The sequence below is a fragment of the Drosophila navojoa genome, chromosome 2 (assembly GCF_054131105.1).
Source record: "Drosophila navojoa isolate 15081-1374.11 chromosome 2, UAZ_NAV_1.0, whole genome shotgun sequence".
Lineage (NCBI taxonomy): Eukaryota > Metazoa > Arthropoda > Insecta > Diptera > Drosophilidae > Drosophila > Drosophila navojoa.
Window position 1 is genome coordinate 1,435,103 of NC_142890.1, and position 19,683 is coordinate 1,454,785.

General features: G+C 40.1%; 1 protein-coding gene across 8 annotated transcripts in view; it reads right to left on the reverse strand.

The window, feature by feature from the left end:
* Positions 1-19,683, reverse strand: part of Calx (sodium/calcium exchanger 3) — a 55,896-nt gene that overhangs the window by 33,385 nt on the left and 2,828 nt on the right. For 5 of the 8 annotated variants that reach the window (XM_089256501.1, XM_089256500.1, XM_089256498.1 and 2 more), the window contains one exon: positions 2,785-4,816. In XM_089256501.1, the coding sequence (XP_089112627.1) occupies positions 2,785-4,586 (1,802 nt within the window). In that variant the 5' untranslated portion in view covers positions 4,587-4,816. Of the gene's footprint in view, positions 1-2,784; positions 4,817-6,678; positions 6,698-6,812; positions 7,076-8,460; positions 8,727-19,683 lie in introns of those variants that run through there. The other 3 variants (XM_018101278.3, XM_018101269.3, XM_089256499.1) reach the window with 3 other exon arrangements.

A 19,683-nucleotide genomic window follows, 5' to 3' on the forward strand; every position in this document is an offset into this window, starting at 1 on the left:
AGGCAAAGGGATGGGGAGAGTGTGAGAGAGAAAGATAGCGAAAGAGAGAGTCAGAGTAAATGGGAATGTGAATTAAATGCGAGGCAAACGAGGCAAAGAAAATTGAAACGTTTAAAACTGGGCAAATAATTGCCTTAAGGACACACTGAGCATTGTATGAAAGGAATGAAGCGAATGCAGCAATGTGGATGCCACTTGACACTGTCAAACATGGAAAACTATTTGCACAATGGAAATGGCAGCGGCACAGCAAACGGCAGCTTAACGACCATTCTGAGCGTCACACAAAATGGCGCCGACAGCGTTGCCACTTCATTTTTTTCCTCCATTTTTTTTCAGTTTTCTGCTAAAGCTGTCCCCTGGCGCTTGGCACATCTAATTGTCTGATCCGGTTTGTGGCTTATTATGAAATAATGTAGAACCACAAAAATGTGCCAAAGAGAGCGACGGAGTGCGAGAGAGCTGGACTGACAGGGGAGCCAGGGCCGTAGGGCCGGAGGGGCATACACATAGCTGTTGACGCGCAGCAGACAGTTTTTAATAGACACCGCCCCATGGCGCCGCAACGGACAAAAAAAGGAAACAATTTATGCAAAGCTGCAAATCAGCGAAAAGATGAAAGGAAAGACAAACGAGAGGATAAACAAGCACATAAAGACATAGAGCAGGAGAGTTATTATGCTATACATTATAAGTGTACAAAGCGAGAGTTAAACTTTCATTTTGTATAGCTTATTTTTGATAATATACAAACGAAAAATCGAGTCATTTGCTATGAATACTAAAGTCAGAGTTTTATGAACTTAATATTAACAAATTTGCTAAAAAGTTGATTTATGTATTTAGCTAATGAAAAAACTTTCATTCGTTTTTCATTTAAGCTAGGCAGCACTTAAATTGAGCTGATTTAAGCTAGCAAGTGCTGGAAAGCCCCGATTTACAAATTGAGCTCGCAATAGACATTAGGGTTTCCTACCTCTTTAAACTAAAAACGTCATTCAAATGGAAGAGAAGATCGTTTGCCTAAAGTCAAGCAAACCTAAGCTCAACAAAAAAACTGTAAGTATGAGAGGGGAAAACCTTTGGGCTGCAAAGTATTCAAAAGCTAAAGTTTCATCAAATATGTGAGCCCAAAACTTAAACTCGGTTTCAATCTCCAGGGAATACTCGACTAAAACACTACCGGAACACTACACAGAGCTACCCACCTCCTTCTGTCTGTTACATATGAATTTTTATGGATAACATTCACAAACTATATGATGAAAGACTTTTTGAGCATGTGAAAATCCAGCTCGACAAGTTTGGGAATTCCGAGAAGTTCCCTGAAAATTCTTCAAGCCTCTAGCTCCTAGCTGTAGTTACAGCTAATAGTTTTAGACCTCACTATTTAGCACACATTGCAGCCTAACAAAAACTGGTTGACTAACTTTATATTTATGTGATTCAGGGAAAATATATTTTCCTAACGAACTAATTTTACAGAATTAATTAGATTTTGCACTCTGGCTTTAACAAAGACATCGCACGCAGCGGATCCGCCTGTATGTCTGTGCATGTGTTGGGCTATAGGGGAGGGTGTGTACATATGTGTGTGGGTAGAATTATATGGTTATGTGGCACGCAGCATGACAGGATTTACCACAGCTGGGGGCACACACATTTTTGGTAGGCAGACTCGTGTAGGTAAATCGACTCTACGCAAAGTCCTAAATGCGTGTGTGTGTGCGTGTGTGTGCGTGCATGTCATGTGTTGTTCACACTAACGAAGGCCATTTGCTAGTAATGTGAGCAGGTGCCAGGCGCTGACAAAAACAACAAGATTAATGCCAGCTCCAGTTCCAGCGGCCCCTGCTTCAGTTGCAACCTCAATTCCAATGCCACGCCCACCAGCTCAGCCTAGCTTTGTTTTGAGGAATTTTCGCGTACATATAAACTTGCTCTGGCAGTTGCCAACTGGCGCAGCAATTAAAAGCGCAAATTATTTCGACCTTAATCGATTCACATCACTGTCTCTCACGCATTCAACACAATTCCCCAAACATTCCATACTGCCCATACACACAGACAGGCACACACAGACATACACACACTCACACATAGACGCACGCATGGAGAAAAACTCCGACGGGAATTGGCGCTGCGTGTCATGTATCCAAAACTCCATTCGACAGTCGACGCGTTGAGCTTTAGCAACGGGCACGTAGTCTGCCAATCAACTGTTATTAGGTTAGGATATTGCCATCAATCTCAAGAGTGGTTCATGATAGTGGCTCAGCAGAGGCTCCCTCGATATACCAAATATGAATAGATGTGACTATACAGACCTTGACTTATCTTATGCTCAAATACAGATTATCGACAGCTCTTATGGCCTAATTAATAAGTCAGCAAAAGAGAGGTTCATGGACATGTTCATGGAGGTGCTTCACCTACTGGCTCTCTTAAAGATATATAAATCATCTTTTAATATCTAGGCTTATCTATACATAGCTTATCGAATCATTGAACATTAAAGCGGATTAACTGCTGGATCGATCAACGCATAGAGATATATGACATGATAGATACGATATAAGTCTTGCAATAATTTTAATAAATATTAGACTATATATTAATTATCTGTTTTTTAAGTATTATAAATAATGTGTAGAATCACTTTATCTTAAAAATTATTCAACATAATAATGGGATTTAGATAATTTCGTGAGAATATGGAGACGATTTCGTGTTATAAACATATCATTTTCATATATTATAAATATTCATGTCCCAAATACTCACTCAGTCATATTGTTTTCGAAGATCAACTCGCCGCGAACCCCATGATAGTGACGTCCACTGATCGCAGTTTCATCTTCGGACCAATAGGGAACAATAACGGTACCTCGAGCACCAGAATATCGCATGACGGGCAGAACATAAGCTCCAACCGATTCGTTAACCTCATGTACTGCATCGCCAAATGCGAAAATTCCTGCATGATCATCGTCCAGTATCATAACTGTGGCGGTGTGTGGCACATAGAGGTTAACGTTCTCAGAGGGATTGAAGAGACGTATATAGAAACATTCGTCCTCCTCGAAAATATCATCATCGATAATTTCAATCTTGAAGCGCTGCTCATCGACACCCGGTGGAAAATTGAGTATCCCGCTTTTGCCAACATAATCAGAGCCGGCGGAGGCGGTGCCGTCGTATGTCTCAAAATAGACATGCGAGTAGCCGGAGATATCGCCGCGTCGCACCACACGCACCTCGAACTCGCCGCAGTTCTCCATGACCGTGTAGTGACCGGGCTCAAAGTAGATGCGGGTGGGTATGTCATCATCATCGTCGTACGTTTGAATTTGGGCCTTCACGCTGGACAGATCTTCGTGGGCACGCTCCTGAATCTTACGCATCAGATTGCCGCTGCCGATGAGCTTGCGCGTGGCCTGGACGCGATAGAAGGCGCGGGACTTGTTGCCACGGGTTATCATTTGCTCCTGAGCCATCATTTCCAGATGCTCCAGATCAGCATCCGGGTACTTCTGCCGCAGCTCCGATAGCAGCTGTATATACTCCATTCGGGCCTCATCGTAGGCATGCGCGCTCTTGCTCATTTGCAAAAATTGTTTGCTTGTTTGCTTCGGGTCATCGGCGCCCATCTCAACGGCATCGTGCTCACCCGCCACGACCGTGCCACGCTGGTTCATCCGATAGTTCTTATCCATGTACTTGTAGAGCAGCAATCGTCGCTCCGCTATATATGCCCACAGCACGGTGGCCGGGAACATGAGGAGGGTGACCACGCCCTCCCACACCTCAATGATGCCCGGCGAGATGACCGACAGAATCGCCCATAGCCAGATGTAAGCAAATATGGACAGCACGGCGGTCACAATGAACACCCGGAGATGCTTTATCCGCCGCTTCTCGCCCTTCGGTATCAACACCATGCAGAGAGCAATAATGACAAACAGATTGTATGCTGCGGAGCCCACAATTGTGCCCGGCCCCAGATCCCCGCTCTCAAAGTTCTTCGCATAGATCTCAATCACGGAGAGTAGAATTTCGGGTGCACTCGATCCCAGCGCCATGAGCGTTAAATTTGCGACAGTCTCATTCCAGATGCGTACTCGCATCGTCTGCTTCTCACCCTTGGGTCCACGGACGACCACGTCTCGTTCAATAGAGGTGATAGCCTCTATTGATGCCATAAAACGATCCGATATAATCGAGACGCCCACAAACAAATAGACCATTAGCATAAAGTAGACGAAGCCGCGGATGGCACGGTCGCCAATTGAGATTTTTCGCTGAGGCATCCACAGTGGCAACACGAGACCCTCCGAACAGGTGCCCAGCTCCTCCACCTCAACATCGGGTTTTACTGTCGTTATCTCGTCTTCAGTCTGATCGACCTGACGGACGACACGTTTGTGGCTGGCAACACTGCTGGTCTCATTCAGAGTCGAGAAGGAGGCTGAGTCATCCACAGCTTGGCCAATGGTTAGGGCAAACGTGTGCGCCTTCACATAGAGCAGGAGTAGTAGGACAGCGAACGTAGCAACTGATCTAACGGTTCTTCGTAATAGCTGCATTTTTGTGTTGCTTTCTTTTGTAGGTTTTGAATCCTTTTTGGAAGTGTTTAGTGAGTATTGTCTTTCACTGTTACTGGAAGCGTCCTTTTCTTCTGTTTTTGTGCACTTAGTGAAAAAATGTGTTGCGATTTATAATGTTCGGATCGTCCTGCGAAACGGCATCATCGCAAACGCAGTTTTAAGCAGATGTGGCAGCTCTGGCGCACAACTTACGTTGCTCCTGTTGATTCCTGGAAACGTAAAACAAATTCGTTCATTAATGAATGTGCTTGGAAATATACCAGCTATATTTGCTGTCAACATCATCTGTTGCTAAATAATATTTTCCTTTGAATAAGCCGATTTGGCATTATTTAACTTTTCCAGATGGGCGAAAAAGTCATTGCCAGAGTTTTTCGCTTTGTATTTTTCTTTCCCGCCCCTTTCAGCTTTTTTTTGTATATTTACACGAAACAGAAACTAAACACACAAAAAAATAAAAGAACTGCGATATATACGGAGAGCAACTGAAACTAAACATAGAACATAAACAAAATGCAGTACTAAGGATAAACACATAAAACGAGCAAATAGGTAAGGTACGGCCACAATATACCCTATAAAGTCTGTGCTTAAGCTTACCAAAGTTAAATTAAGCTATTCATTAGTCATTAGTCATTATTCATTAGTCATTATACATTAGTCAACAGTCATTAGTTAGAAGTCTAGTTGTAATTTCAATAATTTCTAGTTTAGATATTTGTACATGTTCCATATTTAGTGGTTTCTCAAGCATGTACATAGCTCTCTAAATGCTTGGCATCTCACCTTCTTCTATGGAGCATTTATCTATAAACACACATTTATTAAATTTAACACGTTTATTAAATGTTTTCCCTACGTAAGAATAATATTTCTTTTAATATTTTTGTAATAACAACTATGTTTGCTATGGGTACGGGCGACAGAATAAACGCTGGACAAACTGAGGCAACGGACCGGTAAATATGAATACGATATGAAATCGATAAAATGCATAATGTAGACAATGTCAATAGCTGTAGTTCAGTAAGAGAAAGCGAGAGAGAGAAATACTGGGTGTATGGATGTGTGTCTGTGTATGTTGAATAAGATGGAACTGAGTAAAGCATAACGGTAAATGCATTACCAGCAACAAGCACCAACTTGACTGGCAAGCGAAACGGACAAAAATCAGCAAAGCGAATGGCAAAATAGAACGGTTAAAATGCAAAGAGAGAGAGAGACTTGGTGAGAGGGACAAACCAACAGAAGAGCGTCAAGGCAGAGTGGGTGAGATAGTAGGCTATATTAAGATATATGTACATATGTACATATGTAATTGTTCTAGACGGCTGACTTGCTACACGCTCCTACATATGTATGTATAATATAAATTATAAATATAGAAATAAATAAAACTAAATAAATATACCTAAATAAATAAAACAAAAAGCAATGATCTAAATATTGTGTAAAAGTAGACACAATAAATTTTCTACTCAAGCAGTATTATAATTAGTCTTTTTTTTTAATTTCTTTAGTTTCGAATTATTCAATATTAAAAAAAAAAAAAAACTCATCTGAAATTAATTATGCAAAATATTCGCTTGCTTGACTCGCATCCAGAACTAATATGCAGCACATTTTTCGTCGTAGGGGAAGGGGTCGCTTGCATTAATTTAGCAATTACAACGGTAAAATGTGCCAAGAGCTAGTCGTTAGGGAATGGCGAGAGCTGCATTTGCAAACAGCCAGACAGTTAGACAGACGCGCCAGGGAGAAGAGAGATGAATGTCAATACACAGACACACAGGCATACACAAGCGCACTCACACACACACACACACACACACACGCACGCACACAAACACTCGGGCATTGCTAGACAGCCCGCAGGCAAGTGCTCAGTTTTTCCACCCGTTTTTCATTTCAGCAGCAAATTGCATTTAACCGTTATTGAAAATTTTGTGCACGTCGATGCTTAAAAGAGATTGCGAAATTAATTGAAAAATCTCTCGAGCAGACACTGAAACCTATTATTATTCAGATAGTGCGTGCTATATGCGAGCACGGTTGAGATTTGTCACTTTACATAATATTTATGACCACTGTGCAGAGTGTGTGAAATATGTATTTAAATATAGCACATCGTTACAAGGCTCAACGGGTTCCGTTTTGGGCTGCGATCGCACGTTACGTTGCTTGACGTTAGGTTAGAGCACTTACGTTGGGGGCTTACGTTGTTCGATCGCCACGCTTTCTATTGGTGTTGGCCCAACTCGGGCTGGACAAACATTTCGCTAGCAACAAAAGGTTGAATATCGAACACTTCCCTATTCGGATTTCACTATGATTGGAATTGGCTACACTCGAGGCACTGAATTCATCTGCTCTCCCACTCGCAATCACATTTACAATCGCGTTCGCGTTCACGTTCGGCAGCCAATGTACAACTAATTCGCCAAAAACCCGCCGCCTGTCGTCTGCGCTCAACAAGCGGTGTCCCAAGCGCTCATAATTATTTTGAATGCCCTACACTGATTAGTGCGGCTCGATGTGTTCATCATCAAAAGACTAATTAGCAATATGAACATGCATACATACATACATACATATATGCTGCTGATATATGTATGTATATATGATTATATCTAAAGCTGAATAAAGCACTTCATTAAAATATATATGATATATTGTAACATATTACCTATTATTTTATATTATTGTTATATTATTTATATAATTATCTAGTATATTGAATTCTCATGTTTGACTAGTGTAGGGCATTTGTCGATTTCTGCGTCTGCATATTTGCATATGCACCACAATTATTAACCTATGTCTTTGTCTGTCAAAATATTCGCCGTTATTTTAGCTGTGCATCGTTTCGCATAGTTTGCTTTGCTAACGCTCTCGCGTTCTCATGCTCGCGCCCTCTCAGCACTCTCTCGCACTCTCTCACACTCGCATGCTCTCTCTTAATATTCCACGTTTGTTATTGCCTTGTTTTTGTTTAGCATTAAATTTTGTTTATTATTGTCGCCTCTCTTTCCTTTTCTCTCTGTCTCTCACAGGCAAAAGCAAATATTTCAAATCTGTTTTGTAGCACCTTTGGGTCAACCATATAACATGTAGTTCTGGCAAATTGCTATTTCAGTGTATTCGCCAGGCGTTCCGTATCTTAATCTCAAGCACTAAACATAGAACTCAACTAAACGTGGAGCTCTTCAGCAGCAACCCATCTAATAGTTGGCTCAACTATTTATGTGTACCCTGTGCGCTCTCACAGTGGATATGACAGGTTGCTAATGCTCTCAGAGAAATTCTGAAAACATTCTTGATCAACTATATACATACATATGTATGCTGTATCGATATCGTATATCGATAGATGTAGCAATGTAAATGAAAGATATTAATTTATACATGGTATACATATGTATCATAAACTGAACTGTTTTTTTTTTCGATGATATATTGATATACATATATCAAAACGAAAAATTTTTTTCTTTAATTCACTCAAAATTTTTATAAAATTATCTTGAGAAAACTAAACCAATATTTTCATAGAAAATAGTTCAGTTATGATGGTATCAATCATGGGTAGCGTCTAGTCGGCCTCTCTAACTCTCTCTCTTTCTCATAGTGCTTGCCACCCAGCTGTGAAGCATGCCCGCGTACGCAGCTACTTTTTTTTTGGTTTTGCTCTTCTGCCTACCCTTCTGATATATTTTTAGACAAGTGCACACTAGACACACACTCACACAAACACACCCAAACACATTGACACACCGTAAATGATCTCTGCAGAAATATGTATGTACTCATGTATGTATGCGTATACATGTTTATGTATATGTTTTCTACTCACTTGACCTTTCGTCAGCTCTTTCTTGCTGTGGATTGCGGCACCTTTGGATGGGCTTGAGCTGATATATATGGAAGTATATATCCCGATATGAAACCGCTTGGCAGCCAAGCCGATTTATTGGTCTATAATGCGTTTCACATTCGAACAGTTAAAAGTTGGCATTACTGTGAATCGATTCACTTGCAGCCGCCCCCAACAGCCGTAGCCCTCAGTGCCTGCTCCGGACTCTGGTAGCACCCACTCTCTTCCTCTCCCTCACCCTCACCCTTTCTCTCTCTCTCACACACTCTCTCTATCTCTCCCCGTCTATGTGGTATGTTGCCAGATAAGTCCTTTCACGTAGCATGCGCCATGGGCCCCGCCAGAGAGATTTTCAAAGATGAAGAAGACGAAACTAGACACTTAACGATTTATCTGTTCACAAACGGAATTTACACAAACACTATTCTTAAGCTCAATTTATATGAAGTATATCTCAAAGGCGATACGCAACAAGTCAGTCTTTTAATATCGCGTTCTATTTGGCGATCCGAACCAAACTGGTAACCAATTTCGACCCCTATATAATATATAGTTATATTTCTACATACATAAGTCTTTCTATATTAATTCTGGCGATTTGATAACCTGAAGCGTTCTTAAATTTGATATCAATGCGACAGGGCAATTGATATAGTGAATGTTTCGCTCTTATCACAAGAGCATTATACAATCGGACACTTTTGGCTTACCACTGCACAAGTTAGAGTTGAGCGCGTGTCGTGACACGAGAGCCGGTAATGTCATAACATATGTATGTACTTCGTAAAGCTGTCTTTGGGTGCTCGACAGTCATCCTCTCGATTCTCTACTCCATTCTCATCAATTTGTTTCTTATCATCTCTAGCACAAGTGTAGGTATACGCTATAGCGTCATCTAACAATAACGTCATTAAGCCGTCGATATAAGACATATGAATTTATAGTATTAGTTATCTATGTTGTATATAAGAAATTGCAGGTCTATTTCAGATTAGATAGATCTGGTCAATTTTGCCTATACGTCAATGATACGAATGTAGAACAGTTGATAAGATAAGTTATTCAGTATAAGTATATATATAAGTATATCAGTGTAAGTTATTGTTAATGTGTACTATATAGATAATTTAAAATAATTATATTGCCAGAATTTTATATGACAAGAATTTCAGTGAGTTAGCTGTTTATGTAAAAGATTAAAAAACAAAATTTGAAAGGGGAGTTTAGGTGCTGTGAACGGATGGAGGCGTTGTGGAACTTAGAATCCATTTATGGTCCTAATCATGTTGACGAATTGAGTCGTTGCAGCCATCTCGCAAAAGCTGAACGCCCTAAACCTATATCAATATTTTAAGCAAATTCTTTATCGATAATAATCAATAACACAGAAACCGTCTCCTCTCTCTCTATGATATTATTTTAATACCTAGAAATCAATTTCTAACTTTTACGCTCCATCCTTTGTGCTCTCCGCCATGGTTCACCACCTCGGCGCACCTTAATTATTTAGTAGCCAGGGACAGGTTCATATTTTGTTAATTGAATCATTGGGGCACTCACTAACTGCTCAGGTCTGTCGCTTATGTGCGGTTATTTTGGGGGCTTGGGCGAATTTGCATGGCCAATTAGACTAAATAATTGATTAACCGTCACTTTGGCAACGAGCACAAAGAAGTAGCAGAAGTAGAAGAAGCAGAATATAACTAAAATGCTGCTTGAATCATTTAAAGTCGTTCCAGAATTGGCAAAGCGGCTGAAATATTTATCATACGCCACGTTGACCGCAGTCAAAGCAAGCTCACACAGACAGTTTGGCCTAATTGTGATGGAAGCCTTCGGGCTCAGAGCAGCGGCGAGTGTGAGCATATATCAGACAGGCACTGTCAACTGGGCTTTACCCTAAATTACCTTAAATTCTTGACACAGCTGTCCACCCCGCCTCGCAGCAACAACATCATGTCCTGGCCGAGCAATCCTTGTACTTATAGCAATTCCATTTTCACACTGCCTTTCATATCGCTCGCTATTCGTATTTAATACCCTGTAGCTAGGTGCTCGTAGAGGGGGTGAACCCATTACAAATAAGCCATGCTTAAGCCACTTGTAGCTGAGCGTGAAATCTTGAACAAATGATTGGATTTTGCACATAATATAATTCCAGTTAAGAGGTTTAACAGATTTATTGATGGACCAATTGAATGAGAGATGGAGTCGGTAGTCGGTTGGTTAATTGATGGAAAGAGTGTGAGAGTGTTACAAGGTTGGCTGGTTGAACAGTTACAGGTCTAGTATTTCAATATGATTATGTAAATTAGGGCTGACTGATTGCTCGATGTTCTACATATCAATGAAATAAACATTATATGAAATAAATCTCAACTACCTCAACTTTTCTGATTCATGATTCCAATTTCTAGATATGCTGACTGATATGCTGATATTGATTGATGAAGTGACTGTTGATTCATGCTTCTATACAATCATATTCTTTGATTTGGTTTAATTTATATGATCGATAATTGAACCATACAAGTTTTACAGCCTTAGATAAGTCATAGTCATAATAGATTAATATGTCCATATATGTTTATGTCCCTTTAGCTCATGATTGACTGATTGAAGCCCAGCAATGCTTAAGACACAAATTAAAGCTTTGCATTGTAAATTAAATATATATTTCGTAATACCCACTAACCATACCCATCCATGTATAAAAAGTGATTGATTCATTGGTGGATATACATGCCTTGAATGATGATTGATGAGATATATGTTAAGAGAACTCGTATATACATATATATTTTAATATATAAAGTTATATTTTTACAGGGTAGCTGCCCAGTCGATCAACTGCAGCTGGCGTATTTCTGATTATTTTGCTGTTGTGGGCGCATTCAGACTCTATATCCTTGGCAACAGGAGGAGGCTGGAGCTCTGCAGCTTTTGGGGACAGCAGATGAAATGGTTAATGCGAGAGTAAATGGAGAATGAAAGAGGAAAGGCGCAAAGTGGGGGAGAGGCAGAGGGGAAAGCGAAGCGGCAGTAGATTCAGCTCTGGTAACAGTTGCTGCTGTCAGCGCATTTTCCTGTTGCCGTTGTCGCTGCTGTTGGCTTTTTTTATTTATTGGCGACAGTTTTGGGCTTCATTGTTGCTGTTACTGTTGTTGTTGTTGTTGTTGCTGTAGCGACAACAACTTTGATGACGGTCGTTATGAAAGTCGTCGATTCGGAATGCCGCTTTGTCGCCGCACCGCCTCGTCCTCGCCCGCGTCCTCGTCCGTCTGAGCTAAGCGACGCCATCTTAGATGGATAACATTACCGTTGACAGCTGAATGCGTGCACACAGGATATATTCAACCAGGCCCCGACCCCGACGCCCCATCCCCCGCCCCCCACATCCTTGCCAATCACAGGAGCATACATACTTTTCCCTTTCTTTATATACATACATATATATTTTCACGCCTGTTTATTCTGCTGTTCGGCGCTAAACTGTTTATTATTTAACAATATCGCCGCTTGTGCACACGTGTGTAGGTGAGCGCTTATTTATTTATAACTGTGCTTTGCAACATTTTAAACACACGCACGAACACACACAGACACGTGCTAAGCGCTTGCAAATGGCAGCTACAAATTTTAATAGTTTGCTCCGCAGACAAAGCCTGACAAAAGGTTGTCTCAAGACAGCACACATACATGCATTGGTGTGCGTGTGTGTGAGTGTGTGCATGTTGCTGGCATGTATTGTGTGCATAGCTGTTGTGCATATAAGCGACCCGTAGGGCGCCAACGCGGAAGCGGGTCTTAAAGCCGGCGCGCGGAAAAGTATGCTACACTTTATGAATGCGCGCTCTTGTGGGCGTGTGGCTGCGCGGCCGTGCGAGTGCCTGTGGGCGTGGGTGAGTGTGTGGTGTGAATTGTGTGCTTGTCATTAACAATGGCTATCAGCAGCAACAACTGTTTTCCCTACTCCCATTGTACGCAGTCGAACTACATATATGTATGTATGTATGTTTAGCTAAAACTTGACTAATTAAATAATATTTTTCTGGCTTCATTAGACCGAAATGAGAACACACACACGCACACACACACATGTGAGTATACTATTACAGTTGACTTTGATTCCATTTGATGCACTACATCATAGAAAATTCTATAAAGTCCCCTGTCTCTGTCTCCTCCCACTCTCTCTCTCTCCCTCTCTCTCTCTCTTCCTGCTATTGACACAAGCAGCTGGCACGCGGAATCGCTGCGGCGCTCATAACTCACAGATACCATTCGATCTGGGCACAAATATTTGACATTCTCGTGCGAAGTGCTTAGCTACTAAATACTCTCTAAATGGATGGAAGGGAAACATGAAACGTCTGCTTTTTAATCTAGCTCCTTCCCCTGAAGATTTCATTGACTCTAGTGCCAAAGGTTTAAATAGAACTTATATATAATATTAATATACTTTGCCCAAGAAAAGCCCGAGCTCATTTTTCTATTCTCGTACACCTAAGTATTCCCACATATTCATTCACATAAATGGTATTCCTCAACTCTATCCACTCTCTGCGTTCATCTCCCTCGATACAGGCTACACCCAATCATTCCCCATTGATTAGTTTCTCCATTATCCTAGTCTTCCCAAAAACTTCGCCCAGCATTCGACATGCCAAACATTGTTAAGATAGTTCTTAGTTGTTGGCTGCCAGCTGGCCGTAGCCTGTCAAGACATATTCTAAACTATTTCTGGACTAGAAGGCGAACTATTTGCTAGCTTGTTCCATTTTTAGAGCCACAGCAGAAACTTTTGCACGCTCAACTTTAAATGGAAAAGCTGAGCACAGCTTACACCTAGCCACACCTCGCTGATAGCGATTCATGTGTGACTAAGTATGTGTGTGTGTGTGTGTGTGTGTGTTTGTGTGCGTGTGTGGGTGTCTTGAGCAGCCGTTCTCACTGCGATGATAAATGATGTTCAGCTGTTTTGCTCTTTTTGGCGAAAAACAAGCAACTATTGTCCAACGGTCAATCAATCAATCAATCAATCAATCCCTACTGACGCTGCAATCAACTGAGCAAATATTTTGCTAAACGACTTGGTCAACAGCCAGTTGTTGTTAGTCTGCACGTTGAACCCACTGGGTCGGGGGAGCAGCTTAAGTAATGGACTCTGTTTGGGGGCTCATCATGTAGTTATACTCTGTAGTATAGAATGAAAGTTAGTAGTAGAAATCTAGTCATGTGCAGTTGTTCTACTCTAGAGTCAGTCTTATAGAGTGAAGAGAAAAGAGAGAAAGAGAGAGAGAGAGAGAGAGAGAGAGAAAGAGAGAGAGAGAGAGAGAGAGAGAGAGAGCTGTGTATCTGTATTTGTTAAGGAATTTGAGCTTTAGAAACTAAATTATCAATATACATATCACATTAATAATATCGATAGATTCGTAAAAAATAACTCGATTACTATAAGACTACAACAACTAAACACCTAGTAATATATATAAAGATTACCTATAAACCATAAACGTTTACTAAATAAATGGATTTATAGATAAGTTTCCCACTTCCACAGAACTTGGTGAACTTTACACCAGACGCTAGCTGAATCTTATACCCCATGGTGATTTTTTCTTTATTGATCTAGTCCCATGTACCGATTATTCACTTCAAGATCTGCCAATATCAAATGCCCTTGAGTTATTAACATACTCCTACATTTTCGGCATATCGATAAATATCGATTTGTTTGTTTCATCCACAAAATTCCGATATCTATAAGCATAGCTCTCCCTATTTACAATGCAGATGCTCATACTACATTCACAAATTGTGCTACAGCCACCGTACCTTCGCTTGAAAGCTTTCAGAAGTACAGTAATAACAATTTGATAAATAGGTACTCATTCCCTAACCAGAATGCTTTTAACCCAACTCATTTGTCAGGGTTAAGGTATTTTCTAGTCGAAAATCCGGCTGTTGCCATAGCGCATCCTTGCCGTACTCGTTGCTGTACAGCCATTTGGCCGTCTTTGCAATGTGTTTACAGAAGCTAACCAAAAATCACACAGGAACATCAACATCAACATCAACATTATTAGGTTATCATCCACGTCAACGTCATTATGAGCGCATGTGAGCTCCGAAATACCTACAGCATTACGTACATTGTGTATGGGTTGGGGGTAGCCACCCTTGCGATAGACAAAAGCAAGCTAAGAATGTGCCAGCAGCATAGAAGCTACGTAATATACATATGCATATATGTACATATATCTATTGTAGTCTTCCCAAACATAAACTTAAAACAAACTCACTTTAATATGTTTTTGTTCAGCACATTTTATTGTGAATTTTACATGAGCTCCACGAATCGGGTGCAAAATTTCTGGCATCTATTCAAGCGAAAATTTATTTCATTTGCATTCTCTGCTTTAGAAATTCAAATAAAATATCCTCTTAAGGAATACTTGACTAGAATATTCTCAGAACTCGCCCAGAGTTGACTCGAAGCATTTTCCTGATTGAATTGCATTGATAGATTGTCCAGTGGGTGAGCTACATATAAAAGCATAATTTATGCGAAATATCTCGAAATAAATTCAATCATATCTATCCTTTGCCAAATAGCTCATATCAAATGCAGTCCATTAGACGGCTCATTAAAATGGACAGCTCGTTGCTGAAAAGGGAGGATACGGAGAGGGGCGAGAGTGGTTCCCTCACGAAGAGTAAATACATACTGAACTCATTGATGAATAGAAATGGTCAAGAAATGACTTGATGAGGAATGAGGTATTCAATTCAATCGGCTAGATTTTGTGGCTCTCGAGCTGTACTTAGAAAACTGATGTAATATGCATTTCAATAACATAGTGAAGTATATATTAGGGTCTGGAGTATTTTGAAAATCTAGATCTAGTTGTTGTGTGGTGGGAAATTAGTAGAATCTGCCATGTATGTACTTTTGAACTTTTATTTATCTATTCAGGAGAAGTGAGTGGCTAGAAAATATTTATATATTTATGACCTATATAAGCTCCTTCAATGTGTAAATATATACATATTTTTTTGGTAGACTCTTCAATTTAGTATTAAATTTTAATTTTATCCTTTTGCACTCATCATACCCCACATGGGCTATCGCCTCGTCTAGGGTATTTACAAGTTATGTCTCTGTCAGGCTGTCGCCATCATGTAAATTAAGCACGTCGAGCGCAAAGTTCATATAAAGTATTTAAGGAAATTTCTTGACAATTAAAGTGAGCAGGCGGCTTTAAGACACAGAACTTCGGTAAGGTTTGCTGGAAATTTTTGACTGCTCATGTGTGTATGTGTATGTGTGTGTGTGTGTGCCTGTTGGGCGGAAAATTATCATTTCCTTTGCCTTTGTGTGCGCATTGAGTGAATTTTCCGGTTGACAGAGAGCACACACAGAGAGTGAGAGAGATGGAGAGAGAGAGAGAGAGAGAGAGAGGGACGTTTCCTAATTATTGCTTTGTCTTAATAACTCGACTCTGTTGAGCTTGTGATTATGACTCGAGCACACCTCGCAGAGGGACAAGAAAATTAAAGGTTTTCTCATTGACATTCCGCCCTTAGCCTCCCCCGCACTCTGACTGAAAGGTGACAAAATGTGGGCCCAGCACCTGGTGCGTGTCAATGCTGATTCCAGATATTATATCTTTCAATCGGGATGGCTCGTATCTTCATGGCTTGTTCATTTCACGGCCAACGAAATTTATCTTTTGTTTGGCTTCGACTTTGAGTTTGGCCCTCGTCGCCTTTTGGGCCCTGACTTTATGGGATTTTCATGCTTTTAATTTTTCCGCTTTCCTTTTATTTTTCCTTTTATTTACAGCTGCTTTCATCATCGGCCCGAATTTAATTGCCTGCCTTGTAGAACTTTACGAGGAATCATCAGCGTGCGATTGTCCCTTTTTTATATACACTTCCCCTGGGCGCTAATCTAATACAGTCACGATATATGTGCCCCATAAACCAAAACAACAAATACTCCCTGCCCCCCTCCTCTGCTATAGAGTTTTATATGTCATATCATAAACATACTCCCAATGATGTCAATATATAATAAACTAGGCCAACAAGCTGAGCGTCCTTAAATTTTCTGAAATTTATTTCCTGTTCTCTACTTTTATTTATAAATACAAATCGATTTGTTTTCTCTCTTCGAAATTGACCAATGGAGTGGATGCTTAAGTCCATAACCATTTTCCAATTCAAATGAGCTTTTCAATCAAAGTGAAATTCTCATGGGCTTAAATTAAATACCAAAAGTTTTTCTTTCTGAAGCCAATAGAATTTGCTTTTAATTGAATATGGTTTAATAATTCGGTAAATCAATTAAAGTTAAAATTTCTGAAAAATTCTTTTGTATTTTCTTAGGATTGGTACTTAATCAATCGATCAATTGAACAATTGCTAAAACTTTAAATCGGCATTCATTATTATTATTTTTTTTTTTTATTGATAATGTTAAGTCACTGTTAGAAAACTTCGTTTGCGCTTGAGTTGCTGCTCATCTAGAGATCATTTCAGTCCATCAATCTATAATAGTTAATCGTTATAAATACTCCCTCATTGATCATCTGTATTCATCGTTAGTCAATCATTCATAAATACAATCAAAAAGTAGGCAGAAATGTTAAACGGCTAACATAAATATAAATAATACAGACTACTAGCTCATTTATATAAATAATACCTAAATGATTATCAATCTGTCATTGAGTTTATTCAGCAATCAATCAAACAGTTATATAGATAAGAGAACAACCATTTATAATTATGAATAACATTATGGTAAATCCTATTGCCATTTAGTTACCGTATTCACTCTTCGGTTATTTCACTTCTTGGCTTGGCCTTTCTGAGCCGCCTTGACGTTTGGCTTAAAGCAAATCCTCATATTTTTCTCATCATATTTTGTGTGTTTTATGGCTTCTGCGCTTTAATCAAATGCCCAGCAGAGTTTTCATGCCAATTTTTACGAGGCGTATGCGCAATTTCGGCCCACACACATTTGGCATAGAAATGACTCTGTGAGCGTGCAACGTGTGTGATATTTCACTGTCAGAATTTTGATTAGCTTTGCAGCTCTTGAATGCACCGAATGCAGTTTATTTTCATACTTTTGGCTGCTCCTGCTGGAGTTGCAACTGCAAGCGGAACGAGCTTGCAGCTCTCGTCTTGCGCTCGGCCATTGGCGGTTGCTCATACGCCACGTTGGCCCAGCTAGCAGCTGAAGCTGAAGCTGCAGCACTTGCATCAAACATGAGCTAAGTCTCGTTTATTGCTGTCATCTCTCTCTCTCTCCCTCTCACTCTGCCGCCCAACGGGGCGTGTCTATGCTGCATATGCACAAGAAGCGAGCATTTAGCTACGGCTTGGCCATGGCCATGTCGACGACGATGGCCACGTGTGGGGCTCTTGCCACATTAAGAATTGAAGTGCAAAGCTTTTAGCACCAAAGTGTTCCGCTTTAAGCATTTAAGGCGCTAAGCCGCAGATGACAAATATATATATATATGTATATACAATATGTGTGTGTGTTTATTCCATTTTCTATTTATAGCTGAAGCTGCTGCTTGGCGGCTGAAACTTGTTAAAAGCCCTAAACTCAAGCAACCACAAAATTTGATTGCGGCTCTCGGAGTCTGGGCTTACTAAGACTTAAATCAATTAAAAGGCAAGTAGGATTTATTCGGCAGAGCCTGACTTGAATGTGCAATACCTCCCGAACTGTAGGCCGCTTTAAGCTTTACCTACACAACAAACATGGTACGCACACATAAACACATACGCATTCACACACACACACACTAATGCATAAGCACTAGGTCTGTTTTTCCTCAGCTTTTATGGGTCTGACAACTTAATTGGCAACTTAATTGTTGCATAAATTTTCGTCTAATTGGAATTGCTTAATGAAATTTACTGAATATAATGAATGCGAGTGCATATCAGGTTCAGTATATCAATATATTAGAAAACTCTTCTATTTGATATAGATATAGATATATCAATCTGTATATATATTCAAGTAAAAGTGAATTTTAGATATTTTACTTCAAGTTTTATCAAGAAAATTCAAATGAAATTCTTCATTCAAGGCAATGATGATAAGACCTATAAACCCATAAAATTTAAACATAAATTTAGTAATGCATTAAGCTTTTTCTTTCATTCGGTATAGGTGCTCCACAAAGGTAACATCCCCAGGAATCATAAAAAATTCAAATTGCAAATAATTTTCTTGGACATTTCTCTCTCTCTCTCTCTCAGTCAAATAGACTTCTCAGTATTGAGCCCTCAACTTGAACCCAATTAAAAAATAAACAGTTATCGATTGCTGTAGGCGAGCCGAATCATTTCTGGCTGACATTTTAAACAAATTAAAGCCAACATACAGTTCTTTCCCAGCTAAGAACTTTATGGCACTTGAGCACGATGGCCAGTTAATGGTCGTAATCGTCATCGATCCAGACCGCAGGCAATTGCAAATGTCAGTCAGCCCGGCTTTCAGGCATTGTCCTGGCCAATTGTGCGACAATTTCCATAAAGCGATGGCAGCCAATCGAACTGGCATTCACCGGCCATTGAAAAGGTGAGAGTCCAGGAGAGTGTGACTTTAGATAACTTTTCTCTGTCCCGTTGGTCGCCCACTCGGCCAGTCCCCTTCACCTCCTCACCTGCTCGGACTATAATAGCCGAAGCGAGCGACGCACAATTGAGAATCGAGAATGAGTCGAGCATTTGAATAGTTAAATACCAAACAAATTGAAACAAAGCGCTCGCAATGAATGAACTTGCCGATATGAGTACGCGCACTCGACCTGCTACACTGAGCGAAAAAGGGAGCCGTATCCGAAGGGTAGTTCACTATGAGTTGGCTTTCTTTTGTGTTTACTTCAGTTTGGCCTTAAGATGGAAAATCTAACAAGAATTCTAAAGATCTTGAAGTGTATTTTGGCATCAGTCGTTCGTTTGAGCTTAGCTAGCTATGAATTTTAGTCGGACGTACGCTATAAACAAGGTAATATTGTAGTCCCGAATGTCTTTATCAAAAACGCTTTATCTAAAACATAATTTAATACCACCGTCTACACATTTTAGAAATATGTATATTCTTAATGAATATTAGTTTTTTTGGTATTTGAATACTCTTATTTGAAGATATATAGAGAATATTAG